General features: G+C 32.9%; 1 protein-coding gene across 2 annotated transcripts in view; it reads right to left on the minus strand.

Moving 5' to 3' along the window:
- Nucleotides 1-14688, minus strand: part of STAM2 (signal transducing adaptor molecule 2) — a 42901-nt gene that overhangs the window by 15855 nt on the left and 12358 nt on the right. For both annotated transcript variants that reach the window (XM_032479433.1, XM_006179046.3), the window contains exons 2-7: nt 11682-11766; nt 10665-10740; nt 10456-10554; nt 9505-9651; nt 7875-7944; nt 7090-7276 (exon numbers count right to left, since the gene is read on the minus strand). In XM_032479433.1, the coding sequence (XP_032335324.1) occupies nt 7090-7276; nt 7875-7944; nt 9505-9651; nt 10456-10554; nt 10665-10740; nt 11682-11766 (664 nt within the window). The remainder of the gene's footprint in view (nt 1-7089; nt 7277-7874; nt 7945-9504; nt 9652-10455; nt 10555-10664; nt 10741-11681; nt 11767-14688) is intronic.

Raw genomic sequence — 14688 nt, forward strand, 5'->3', positions numbered from 1 at the left:
TGCTATCTGTTCATGAGCTTATTTCTGGATTCCATCCTGCTGCAATAGTCTATATATTTATTTACTACAGCTTGTTAATATGCCTTGATAATCTGGCAGGGAAAGTACCCTCTCTATGTTATCGTATACCTTCACATTTCCATATTAATATTAAAATTAAAATATTTTCAAGTTCTCTGAAAAAAAAGTCCTATTGGGCTTTTAATTGGAAATACACTGAATTTATGCATTATTAATGGAAAAATTAAATCTTTACAATGTAAAGTTCCTTCACCATAAACCTGGTATCTCTCTCCACTTATATTTGTATAAATATGTATTATAACCCTTTATATCTTTCAAAGAATTTATTATTTTTTCCATACTCCTTACATATCTTTGTTAGGTTTATTTATTCCTAGATTATTTTTAATTTTTGTAACTATTAAAAATGACTTTTCTATTACACTTTCTAAATAGTTGTGATTAAAGCATACCACTTATTTTTGTATACTGAGCTTGTATCCAACAACCTTGATCGACTCTTACCATTTTTAATAGTTTGATCATTGATTTTCTTGGACTTTGTAAATGGACAATCATAGAATCTGGAAATAATTTTGCCCATTCCTTTCTAAGAATATGACTTATTGAGCAGACATTCTTTTTTTAACTTTATTTTTTATACAATTTTAAAAGGTTACACTCTATTTACAGTTATCACAAAATATTGGCTCTGTTCTCTGTGTGGTACATCCCTGCAGCCTATCTTATACCCAATAGTTAGTACTTTCCACTCCCCCATCCCGATGTTGCCCCTGTCTCCTTCCCTGACGGTAACCACTAGTCTGTTCTCTTTATCTGTGAGTCTGAGTAGGCATTCTTTTTTTTGTTTAACTGAAGTATAGTTGATTCACAATGTTGTGTTAATTTCTGGTGTACGACAAAGTGATTCAGTTATACACACGTATACATATTCTTTTTCAGATTTTTTTCCATTATAGTTTATTACAAGATATTGAATATAGTTCCCTGTGCTATATAGTATGACCTAATTGTTTATCTGTTTTATATAAAGTAGTGTGTATGTGTCAATCCCAAACTCCTAATTTATCCCTCTCCCACCCCTTTGGTAATCATAAATTTGTTTTCTGTGTCTATGAGTCGTTTCTATTTTGTAAATGAGTTTATTCCTATCGTTCAAAAAAATTTTACATATAAGTGATATATATTTGCCTTTCTCTTTCTGACCTGTTTCACTTAGTATGATAATCTCTAGGTCCATCCATGTTGTTGTAAATGACATTATTTCATTCTTTCTTATGGCTGAGTAGTATTCCAGTGTGTGTGTGTGTGTATACACACACATACATACCACACTTTCTTTATTCAATCATCTGTCAACGGGGAACCCTCCTACACTGCTGGTGGGAATGCAGTTTGGTGCAGCCACTATGGAAAACAGTGTGGAGATTCCTCAAAAGACTAGGAATAGATTTACCGTATGACCCAGGAATCCCACTCCTGGGCTTGTATCCAGAAGGAACCCTACTTCAGGATGACACCTGCACCCCAATGTTCATAGCAGCACTATTTACAATAGCCAAAACACGGAAACAGCCTAAATGTCCGTCAACAGGTGACTGGATAAAGAAGATGTGGTATATTTATACAATGGAATACTACTCAGCCATAAAAACCGACAACATAATGCCATTTGCAGCAACATGGATGCTCCTGGAGAATGTCATTCTAAGTGAAGTAAGCCAGAAAGAGAAAGAAAAATACCATATGAGATCGCTCATATGTGGAATCTAAACAAACAAAAACAAAAACAAACAAACAAAAACAAAGCATAAATACAGGACAGAAATAGACTCATAGACAGAGAATACAGACTTGTGGTTGCCGGGGGGCAGAGGGTGGGAAGGGACAGACTGGGATTTCAAAATTGTAGAATAGATAAACAAGATTATACTGTATAGCACAGGGAAATATACACAAAATGTTATGGTAGCTCACAGAGAAAAAAATGTGACAATGAGTGTGTATATGTCCATGTATGACTGAAAAATTGTGCTGAACACTGGAATTTGACACAACATTGTAAAATGACTGTAAATCAATTAAAAAATGTTAAAAAAAAAAAAGAATCATCTGTCAATGAAAATTTCGGTTGCTTTCATGCCTTGGCTACTGTAAATAGTGCTGCTATGAACACTGGAGTGTATGTATCTTTTTGAATTAGAGTCTTCTCTTGATATAGGCCCAGGAGTAGAACTGCTGGATCATATGGTAAGTCTATTTTTAGTTTTTTAAGGAACGTCTATACTGTTCTCCATAGTGGCTGCACCAATTCACATTTCCATCAACAGTGTAGGAGGGTTCCTTTTTCCCCATGCTCTCTCTAGCATTTATTATTTGTAGACTTGTTGATGATGGCCAGTCTGACCAGTGTGAGGTGATACCTCACTGTATTTTTAATTTGCATGTCTCTAATGATTAGGGATGTTGAGCATCTTTTCATGTGCCTGTTGGCCATCTGTGTATCTTCTTTGGAGAAATGTCTGTTTAGGTTTTCTGCCCATTTTTTGATTGGGCTGTTTGCTGTTTTGATATTGAGGTGTATGAGGTGCCTGTGTATTTTGGAAATTAAGCCCTTGTCAGTTGCATCATGTACAAATATTTTCTCCCATTCCGTAAGTTGTCTTTTCATTTTGTTTATGGTTTCCTTCGCTGTGCAAAGCTCTTAAGTCTAATTAGGTCCCATTTGTTTATTTTTTGCTTTTATTTCCATTATTCTAGGAGACAGATCTAAAAAAAATCACTGTGATTCATTTCAAAGACTGTTCTGTCTATGCTTTCCTCTAGGAATTTTATAGTATTTGATTTCACATTTAGGTCTTTAATCTGTTTGGAGTTTATTCTTCTACATGGTGTTAGAGAATGTTTTAATTTCATTCTTTTATATGTAGCTGTCAGGTTCTCCCATGAGCAGGCATTCTTTAAAGATGAAACTTCAGGATGATTTAACTTCTATGAATCCGAACCATCATTTCATTTAAAAAGTACTAAAAAGAAATAAAAGAGCTAAATAGCACCCAAATTCTTAAAATGAGAAAATAACTGATGTATTGACATGGCATGTTTTAAGTTGAACTTTCTATTTTAAAAAGGAAAATTGAACTTTAAGGAATTTTTTTAGGGTAACATTTAATTAATGTATTTTTTTTATTTATTTATTTTCTTTTGTTGATGTAAAATATTATACAAGTTTCTGGTGTTCAATAGTGATTCATAGTTTTAAAGGTTATATTCCATTTATAGTTATAAAATATTGGCTATATTCCATGTTGTACTATATATCCTTTATTTTATACATAGTAGCTTGTACCTATTAATCCTCTGCCCCTATTTTGCCCCTCCCCCACTCCCTCTCCTCACTGGTAACCACTAGTTTGTTCGGAGGTTAGAGGAATTTTTATATAAAGGCAGAGAACCCAAGTCTGTGAAATGGTGAAACGGATACATAGATTTTATTTGAATCTATCAATAATTTTATGCATAGCTTTCCTTAGTGGTCCCACTAATTAATGTAGGATAATCTCTCTCCCAACCACTACTGCAAACTCTTTGATGAAGCATAAAAGTAGGCAAAACCACCAAATGCCATGTTGAAGCACGATGACTCCTTCTCAGCCCTAACCCAGCTTTAACATTCTCCACTGACAACCAGTTGATTCCACGGAATGTTAATGGCACAAAATATTGTTCAATTTAAAATTCCTAAATTAAGGTAATTCAGCATTGTAATTTTACATAAACTGATAATTAAGGAAAAAATTAAATGCTACCTTTATATGTAGAGCTTTTTCTATTAAAAGAATAAATAACGGCTGAATGAAAAATGATGTAAGTGCAAGAGACATAAACTTTACCTTCAACAAATTGATTATTTAGCTAACATTTATGAAAGCCAACCAAAGAGAGGACAGGGACAACAGGCTAAGCACTGAAGTTACAATTAAGATAATTAAGACACAGATTCTTCCTTCAAGAAATTTAAAATCTAGTGCACTATTTTTCAATCCTCCCCTAGCACCTAAGAACACGCTACGTTGCATTACCTTCTAAGATTTGTTTTCTCCTACCACCCAGGGATGTGCTGACCCCCTTCAGAATCAACTCATCTAACAGGAGAGTTATGTAAAGAAGTACTTAGGATCCAGTATAAGAACCACTATCCCTTATGTTCAGGGAGAGATAGCAACATAGAGAAGGAAACTCTTTACTCTATGGGGAACTAAAGGCAGAGGAGGGTTGAAAGGCTTCTCAGAGGATAGAAAATCTGCCATGGGTTTTCATGGTTAAGTAGACACTTGCCAGGAGGGAAAGGAAATTTGAGCTGTGGAAATAAAGATTACATTTGCCCTGCTGCCATTACGGACAAGCAAGAAAATGAAAGTACCAAGAAACAAAAAACTTTACACATTCAGATAACAAAAACACAAAGCTATCCTGTCTCATTTTAAGTCTCAAAATAAATGAAAACCAGAACCTCTTCTTTAAGCTACTGACTTAACTAAAACAACTTATTTGCTGACTTTTGCAATGACAATGGCTAAGGATAACTGATGCCCTTTATAGACATGATAATGTGAGCAAAGTACTATTTCTACCACACACATATAGATAGTAAACCTGAAAACCTTGGTAATCTTGTGGGGATCTTTTCCTCAAAATACCTGTTTTATTTTTAAATTTAGGAAGCTAATCCTCTTAAAGCCTGGACTCCCTTGCAAACTTTCCTGCAAGTCAAGTTCCTTTTCTTTTCTAAATGTGTTTGCCTCTTTTGACAGGGCTTTCTGGGCAGAAAGAACCAAATGTACAATGCCACAGAGGAATGGCATTCTGGAACTTCAAGAATTTCACTTGATTATTCTAAATAGTACATACAGGAACAAACAAGAAGTGGTGAAATAAAGCTAAAAACGTAGAAAGTGAAAAAAATTTTTGGTATACTCTGTTAATAAGAAATATGTGCCTTTTCTATCAGCTCTGTGTTTCTTAATTGAAGAACTTCAAGTTCCATATGTCAAATTTTAAATTTTGTACTTTCATTGCCACAACAATATAAAAACAATGGATACAGTCATGTTCTGGATCATTTAGATGACTTTCTTTTAACCTAAGACTGCCATTTAAATTTAGTACGCACGTTTGCATTTGTGTTTAAAATCTTGCCAGTGATAACCAATCACCTGCAATGACAACCTTTAACCTATATGTGTTGATGAGCACATTTATGGCAATTTTAAGACCAGGGTCTCCTAACATCAAAATGACAGCAATCAACCTACATATTCCATCATATTCATGTTAGATTCTCTTAGCAGTTACACAGAAAAAAAGTTCTCTTTTGCAGTGGTAAATCTCAGCTGAAAATAAGTTTTGTATGAGTAAGTTATTTAATGAATTTGTGCTTTAAATAGACATCAGTGAAAAAGACACGTGCACCCTTTACTCACTACAAGCCTACAGACCATAACAGACATATAATAACACATGAACACCAAATGACATCAAGGTATATGGTTATGTATGAAGAATTTACAACAATCACAAAAGAAAAAAATCAGAGAACTGAGTTACCACAGCACCAAGTAGTACAGACCTGCTGAAGATAAACGATGAAGTACCTGCACCATTGGTCAGGGCAGTATTGACCCTGAGAGCAGCAATTTACTTTGGAAAATTTTCTTATTATATAAAAGTAACACTCAAAATTTGACTCTTAGAACAAAAACTACTCATTTTGTAGTTTGTTTCTATTTATTTTATAAAAATCCTTAATTTTATAGTTATACAAGAGTTATCAGAAGTGTAAACCTAAGTTCTTTTATAAATATTCTAACTAAAACTGCACTCAGAAGCCTGACATTTCAGACAGTCAGTGTTCAGACCTCACACTACCTCTTCATCTTCCTATCTATTTACTCTCCTTCAGGAATTATGTATCCCACACCAAATGATTATTTAAAGAAAAAAATCTCTTAAAGAAAAAAATGATCATTTTCTAAGTGAACATAGTGTTACTGTGTTATCTTGACTGTGTTAGAGACCTTCAATTTCTTGCTCTCAATTTCTTGCAAAAATGTTCCTGGTTCTGTCAAAATCAATCAAAGTTCACCTGAAATGGACCCCCTGGATAAGTCTTCTTTCCTAGATGCCTGTACCAGGTGTCACTGCTCTCTTCTGGACCCCCAACATTGCCTCTTTCATGGCATTCACAATCTGCATCCCACATAATTACCTGTAAAGTAATTTTAACTTCCTTACTTTATTCTAAGTTTTATGAAGAAAACTGTATCCTCATTCATTTTTTTATTATAAACATAGCATATTACATAACATTTTCTCAATAAATACTTACTGTAGCGAAGTAAAATCATTTTGTGTATCTACCCATTTAAAAATATGCTAGGCTAATGTATCCTTACTAAGTTATTTATCATGGATACCAAATACACTTGCAATCTCTGTCCATAGCAACAAGCTGTTAGGTCTCACTCTTTCTAAATTTCATCGATTTCTTTTAAAAGCAAAGTAAAATAGAATTAGGCCCAATATAGACAGATCTATTCTTTATTACAACTTTAAATGATAGAGAATTTGTGAGGGAGAGGCGTTAGCAGATTAAGGATTGGGGAGGAGCCGAGCATAGTTTCTGGTTGCTTTGATCAAAGGTAATACAGTTATATCTCTTCCTAAAGTTTTTTTTTGCCAGTAATTTTGGTAAATACAACTCCCAATGTAAATGCATTCAGAAGACTGAATATTTCTGTATTTCCCAATTGTGATAATAAATCATATTATTTAATACATTTTTAATCCAAGGTATAGAGAATATTTTACTACCAAATTTAACAAAAGAATAAGAAACTCACATTACCCAGTCTAACAAATTTTAGAAAAAAATAACTAAGGCAGAAAAAGTTCTATTATGATGTAAATACACCAAAGTCAAAAACTGAATATCCAGCATTCTAAATTAAGGATATTATACTTAATAAATTAAAAATATTCCAGAAATAAAGATTTAAAACATACCTGTCATCCAAAACAATAATAATTTCACCATGTTTAAAGGTGAGTTCATTGTCCTCCACGGCTTCAAAATCATATAAAGCTCTCACTTTCCTTGCAACTTTATTATTTAACTGAATTTCTGAAGATGGATATAAGGATTTTGTTTCTGTGTGCTGCTGCTTCTGCTCTTGTAATGATAATTCAATAGCTAGTTTGAAAAGTTAAAATGCAAAAAAACAAGACAGCCAGAATTAATGCTGATTTTTTAAAAAGTTAAAAAGAAATGTTATATAATGTAATATTTAATAAGAATAAATCAAGTGAATATTTTATTTTTCCAGGTAAATTCTAAACAGCTTTCTTGGGGGGGAAGAAGGGGCAGGGCAGAGAATCATTTCATTTTTTAAAATAAAGTTTTTGCTCATTCCCTATTATCACAGTCTGTCATATACAGCAGCTATTATTTTTATAGCAAACAGATTGTGACATTATAATATGGGTAGCTTTCCATATAGGACAAGCCATGAACATATTTCTGTGCTTGACTCATAACTCTGGCATTAAAGAAAAGTGAAATGTAATCTCTCTAAAGGTAGGGCATTAAATACATATTACTGACAAGGATTATGCACTCAATTAATCTTATGTCAACTGTTTCCCTTACTTTTCAGACCCTACTAGTTTTTAGATTTATGGTAAAATACTATAAGTAAACCCAGTTTTATTATAATTTTTATTTCAATAAATTGTTCTGGCAAGGATGTTTTAAGCAACACTAAATTACCCATGCTTGATCCTTTCTTTACCTTTAGCTATGTCCTCATCTTCTTTGTTTTTGTTTGATGATGTACCATTCTTGGCAGCAGCTGAGACAGTCTGTAAATGTATGAATAAAGTGAACACAACTACCCTTTCAAAGCAAACACAAGCTTTGTAATTAATTGCACATGCTAATTAAAAAGAAATTGATATAACTAATGAGTTTCACTTAAAAGTAAAGGTCTTTATGATAATTTTAAGTAACTGTTTTCAAATACTAAAATAAAACATCAGAATTTTCAAGAAAACATTATAAACTCACAAAGGGCACAAACTGGCTTACATTTTGCATAAATCTTAGTATCTGACATAGAACTTAGCATACAGAAAGTACTTAAATATGAATCTTTCCTGACTGCACTTCCTGATCTCAGTGGTCCAAGGTTTCTTATTCAGTGAGAGGTGCTATACTGCTTCGGGTGGAGACTCCCCAAGAAATAGCAGCAAGAAGCCATGATAATTACTGAAGAGAAGAGGAGGGAGGACGCAGACAACGGGTGCAGCTCTAGGAATACACATTAAGCCCCCTTCTGCTACTCTTTGTGTCTGAATGGTGGTGGCTCTTCAGGCACAGCAGAGGACTAAGGAAGGTCATGTTTAAATTTAAAGGCATGGAAGACAGAGGTGTCCAGGATTCTGAACCATCAACCATTTCTTTAACACAGATTTTTGAGAATGACCTGCAGAAAGGACAGAGCAGGAAAATGCTAGCTTTTTATTACTTATAAGATTTTCATCTCAAAATTCTACTTTGAACCCTGAGGCCTAGTAAGCTATAAAGGTTCTTTTTGTTTCTTCAGTCTATAGTCTAAATAAATAAATAAATAAATAATATATATATATATATATATATATATATATATATATATACACACACACACACACACACATATATACACATGTAGTATTCCTCTTAGTCTCTTCCCTTAGTCCATATCCTAACGTTAATTGGAAAACATGAGGCACTGAGAGCAAAACCCAAGACACAGTGTTTTTCTCCCACAGACTTAAACAACTTACTCTGTGACTCATTATCCCTGCCTCCACACTGTCCTACTAAAGCAATCCCCTCTGTCCCCAAAGAAATTTTATGTCTTATAGTTTCACTGTAAGTGGAATTGGTTCATGTCATTCTTCCCTTGATGACCTCTTACTCCTCTCTACGTACTGAAACACATTCCAGTCTAAAACTTCTACTCTTCATCATCCTGGTCTGTAGTTACCTCTCCCTCCTGGTTTCTAGGCTTTGTACCCCTCATCCATATTTGTCACTTATAATTTAGTTATTTTCACACATATTTAGCTACCTTTCAAATTGACTATAAATTTCTTGAACATAAGGGCTCTCTCACACATCTATGCCTTTTGCATGACTCTAGACTTACAGTAACATTAAACAGAGTATTTATGGCTGATTCACTTTTCAAAGTTCTCATTTGTAGAAGTAATTCACTCAACAATTACAATGTCTCCTAAATATAAGGCACTATGCTAGACAGACACTTGTAGAGTAGAGGTAGGTAATGATTATTAAGATAGACCATGCCCAACTTTTGCATAAGGTATATACCTTCAAAATACTATAAGGTCAACCATGAGTCTGAATGAATCTCTCACCTGAGAACTTGATGAAGGAAAAGTAATTCCTTCTTCTTTCATAGATTTAATAGTTGCAGATATTAGACTAAACTGAGGGTCCTTCTGAAATTCTTCTGACCACTCCACCATTAAAGATTTCAGTTTTTCACATACTTTAGGATGAGCCTTTTAAAGAAAAGGCAAAGAAAAAAAAATGGTCAAAATAAGTACCTGAATTATTTAACAAAGAGAATTATCACCAAAATTCTCTTTAATTATATGAACATCAACAAAAGTCCACTAATCCTTAGCCTAGATGAGCAGTTGATAAATGCCTATTTACATTTTAAAATATAGTTGTTTCTTGGAAAATTATCTCTTTTAAACATCAATTTTTACATCTTATGTAATGATAAATCTTTTACATTCAGAGGTTATTTCTTTTATGTTTTCTTAATATTCTCAATATTAGATTAAGCTTGTTATATCAACCAAACTAAAATTCCGAGATTTTGCCACTAATAGCATAAGAATAGTGCTTCAGAGCTTCTATCACAAACAAATCAATAACCACAACCCTATCATGAAGACCCTCCCCACCCTGCTCTAAAATAAAGGCCCTCTTTGCTCATCATCTCTAATGGGAGTCAGGACAGAATGGTGGTCAGTTTGGACTCTGGAGTCACAGAAATCTGGATCTGAACCTCAGCTATGCCACTTGTAGTAGCTGTGTAACCTTGGACAAGTTATGTAACTTCTCTCTAAGCCTCAGTTTCTGCATCTATAAAATAGGAATGACAAGTCGATCTACTTCTAAGGGTTGTTAAGAGCATTAGACAAGATAGCATATATAAAATGCTTAAAGCAGTGACTGCTTATTAACCCTCAGTAAAGATTAGCTATTATCACTTATATATGCTATGTATAATTAAAATAACACAGTATATGTATTTTTTAATGACTTAAATTTCTTCTCTTTTAAAAATTTACCTTATTTTTTATCACAGCACGTACTTCTGTTGCAAAATCACGGGAACATACTTCTAAATGAAATACCTTTCCACAGTTTGCCACACAAGCTCCAAGAAGCTATTAATTAAAATAAAAATCAATATACAAATGTTGAGATATTATCTTACTTTACTGAAACAAATACACATTTAAAATTTGAACCAAATAATAATGGGACTTTCACTTACAGTTAACGCCTGTAGAGCAACATGAGGAACCTTATGATTTACCCTTTTCATTATGGCTTTAAGGCAATCTTTTGCTCTAAAGAAAAAAATGAAGAAGGTTAAATATTTATTCAGAATTTCAAGTCAAGCCTTAAAAAGATAAGGTATTCTACTACTGAATACTTTAAATTTAAGAGTAAAATCCTGCAAACTTCACTTCATTAGGGGAATAAATCTATAAAATGATCTTACAGTCTTTTGCTCACAGACATGTAGAACTTTAAAAAAGCAAACAAAATAACAACAACAGCAACAAAAAAAAACTTGTTGTAAAGGTTGTAAATTCCCAAATCAAGAGCCAAACAATTTCAAAAAAGATCAGTCAACCCAAGAGAACAGTATCATATAAATTACCTTTTCATTTCTTCAAGCTAGACTTAGCTTTCAGACAGCAAATTCTTATCTTGGGGAAAAAGAAACTAGCAAGATATATACTCTTAAAACATTTAAGTATAAAAATGCATGAATGCACTTTGAAAGGCTGTTATGTTAAAACAAATGCTTTCATCAGCCTTCTAAACTTCTGGAGTATAATTAATTTAGCTTGATTGTCCCATTCTATCCCCAAAGCACCCTATTTATATTCACTTTCTTCGTTATGATGTTATTACATTTACCTATTCATTATTGAAAGGTCTTTTCAGTATATTATGTATTATATTATTATATTTATCTACTTCATTATTAAACATGTCTAAGTCATAAGGGAATTCCCTAAATAATTAAGTCTATTCATTGTTAACACATGTCCCTATTATAGCAAAGCTTTAAGTATGCATGTTAACATTTCAAGTTTTCAGTTAATTTTTTTCCATTTGTTTTTTAGGATAGGGTTATTTACATAAATCTAGCCACCAGCATATCTTCACTCCAAAAGGAAATAGTAAAAATCCCATTTTTCTTTCAAAGTTACATCAGGAAAAGAGCCACAGATTATTAGGCTCCTAGACATTCACTGGGCATGACTGGGCATCTTACCCATTAGGAGTGCTTCCAACTTTGTCACATATGTCCATAATGAGACTCCAGTCTTCTGTAGTGTTGTACTCATTTGTGGCCTTTTCTGTAAGAGACAATCATACACAAAAATTAGCATGTCTTACATAAGAATAAATACCAAGAAAGACATAAAACCAGCAAAAGAAATGCAACCAGTTACACACAGGAGAACTCCTATAAGACTTAGCTGACTTCTTGGCAGAAACTCTGCAGGCCAGAAGAATGTGGTACAATATTTTCAAAGTGATGAAAGGAAAAAAACCTGCAAACAAGAATAATCTACCCAGCAAAGGTATCACTCAGATTTGAAGGAAAAAATACTTTCACAAACAAGCAAAAATAAAAGAGCTCTGCACCACTAAAGTAGCTTTATAAGAAATGTTAAAGGGACTTCTCTAAGCAGAAAAGGCCACAACTAGAAATATGAAAATTATGAAAGGAGAAACCTTACTGGTAAAGGCAGACATACAAAATAGATAGAAGATTAACTACTTATAAAGGCAGTAGGAAGGTTAAAAGACAAAAGTAGTAAATTCATCTATACCTACAAGAGTAACTAAGGGATACAAAAAAAAAAACATTGTAAAATATGACATAAAAAATTAAACGTGTGTAGGGAAGTGCAGAGTGGTTAGAATGTTTTCGAACTTGAGAAATCATCAGCTTAAAATAACCGTGTGTGTGTGTGTGTGTGTGTGTGTGTGTGTGTGTGTGTGTGTATATATGTGCTGTTTTTTATAAACCTCATTCTAACCACAAACCAGAAACCTACAATAGATACACATACCAAAAAGAGAAAGGAATCCAAATATAACACTAAAGATGGTCATCAAATCATAAAGGAAGAGAGCAAGAGAAAAAGGAACAAAAAACTACAGTAACAACCAGAAACAATTCACAAAATAGCAGTAAGTACATACCTATCAATAATTAAACATAAAGGGACTAAATGCCCCAATCAAAAGACATAGGGTGGCAGAATAAAAAAATAAGACTCATTTATATGCTGCATACAAGCAACTCACTTCAGGTCCAAAGAGACACACAGACTGAAAGTGAGGGGTGGAAAAAGGTATTCCGTGCAAATAGAGACAAAAAGAAAACTAGGATAGTGATACTCAGACAAAATAGACTTTAAAACAAAGACTGTAACGAGACAAAAAAGGACATTGCTTAATGATAGAGGGATCAATCCAACAAGAAGATACAACAATTGTTAAAGTATACACACAACATACAAGCACTTAAATACATAAAGCAAATATTAACAAACACAAAGGGAGAAACTGACAGTAATATAATAATAGTAAAGAACTTTATCACCCCACTTACATCAATGGACAGATCATCCAGACAGAAAATCAATAAAGGAACTGGCCTAAATGACATAGTAGAGCAGATGGAATAGATATATAGAGAACATTTCATCCAAAAACAGCAGAATACACATTCTTTTCAAGTGCACATGGAACATTCTCCAGGAGAGATCACATGCTAGGGCATCGAACAACTCTCAGTCAGTTTAAGAAGAATGAAATCATACAAGTATCTTCTGTGACCACAATGGCATGAGACTAAAAATTAAGTACAAGACAAAAAAAAAAAAAAAAAAAAGCAAAGAACACAAATTCAAAATCCATTTGCAATAAAAAGGCTCAATAAAGTGGGTATAGAGGAGACATACCTCAATGTAATAAAGGCCATATGTGACAAACCCAGAGCAAACATTATACTCAAAGATGCCCACTCTTGTCACTTTCATTGAACACAGTACTGGAAGTCCTACCCACAGCAATCAGACAAGAAAAAGAAATAAAAGGAATCCAAACTGGAAAGGAAGAAGTAAGACTGTCACTTTTTGCACACAGCATATTATTTGTTATATTTCTATACACTAACAGCAAACTATCAGGAAGAGAAATTAAGAAAAGAATGCCATTTACAACTGCATCAAAAGGAATAAAAATCCTAGGAATAAATTAGGCCAAGGAGGTAGAAGATTTGTATTGAGAAAATTGTAAGACACTGATGAGAGAAACTGAAGATAACACAAATAGAAAGATATCCCATGCTCTTGGGTTAGAAAAATTAATATTGTTAATTTAAAAATTTAAAAGGTAAATTTTTAAAAAGCATGATCAAACTATAATGACTTAATTATGTAACATTCTTACTCTAACTTTTACAATTTCAGTATCAAGAGAGAAAATACAATTTTTCTTTACTAGTATAGATGGGTAACGATATAAAAATGATTACTTTAAAAACATTTTATGTCTTTTCCCCTTTTAATAAATATATCCTATAATTTCAAATACAGCCGAACCTAAGTACTAAATACATATAAGCTTATCACTGTGATACACAGGAAGAATGGTAGGAATCTAAAGTAGTGTTTGTTTGTTTTTTTAAGGCAAGGAATAATAAAAAGCCAAAAAATAAACAGGCTTTTGCAAACATACTTTGCAAGTAGGAAAAGAAAAATACCAAATCTAGTTGACCTCAATTAAATGCTGTAATACACTTTCAAAAACCATGCAAATTGCCTAACACAATTTAAAGATAAAAGGCAATTATTATGAAATGTGTGATGAAATGACAAGTCAGAGTTTTTAGAAAAGTAATGTATTTTTGCCTATCATAAGTTCTAAACTCAAGCACTAAGCTATGTAGGTGGAAACATATCCACTCAGTCCAGCTTCTTCCCTTGTACAAAAATGACTAATTCTTCTATAGGGAAACTCAGACTAGGCTGTATTTTTCAGAGATTTAAAATGTATAACTATTTCTCAATTACATAGCTAATAATTCCAGTGAATTCAAAAGTACAGAAATAAAAAAAAAAAGAGAAAAAAATCTTCTAATTCTACAAACCTCTTGGAAAACTATGATGCATATTTTTCCAGACTTTCTTCTATACATGTATATGAAAAAAAATCTTGTTTTATTTAGTTTTAAACATATTTTTATTAAGATTATAAGTATG

This window comes from Camelus ferus, chromosome 5, assembly GCF_009834535.1.
Source record: "Camelus ferus isolate YT-003-E chromosome 5, BCGSAC_Cfer_1.0, whole genome shotgun sequence".
Classification (NCBI taxonomy): Eukaryota; Metazoa; Chordata; class Mammalia; order Artiodactyla; family Camelidae; genus Camelus; species Camelus ferus.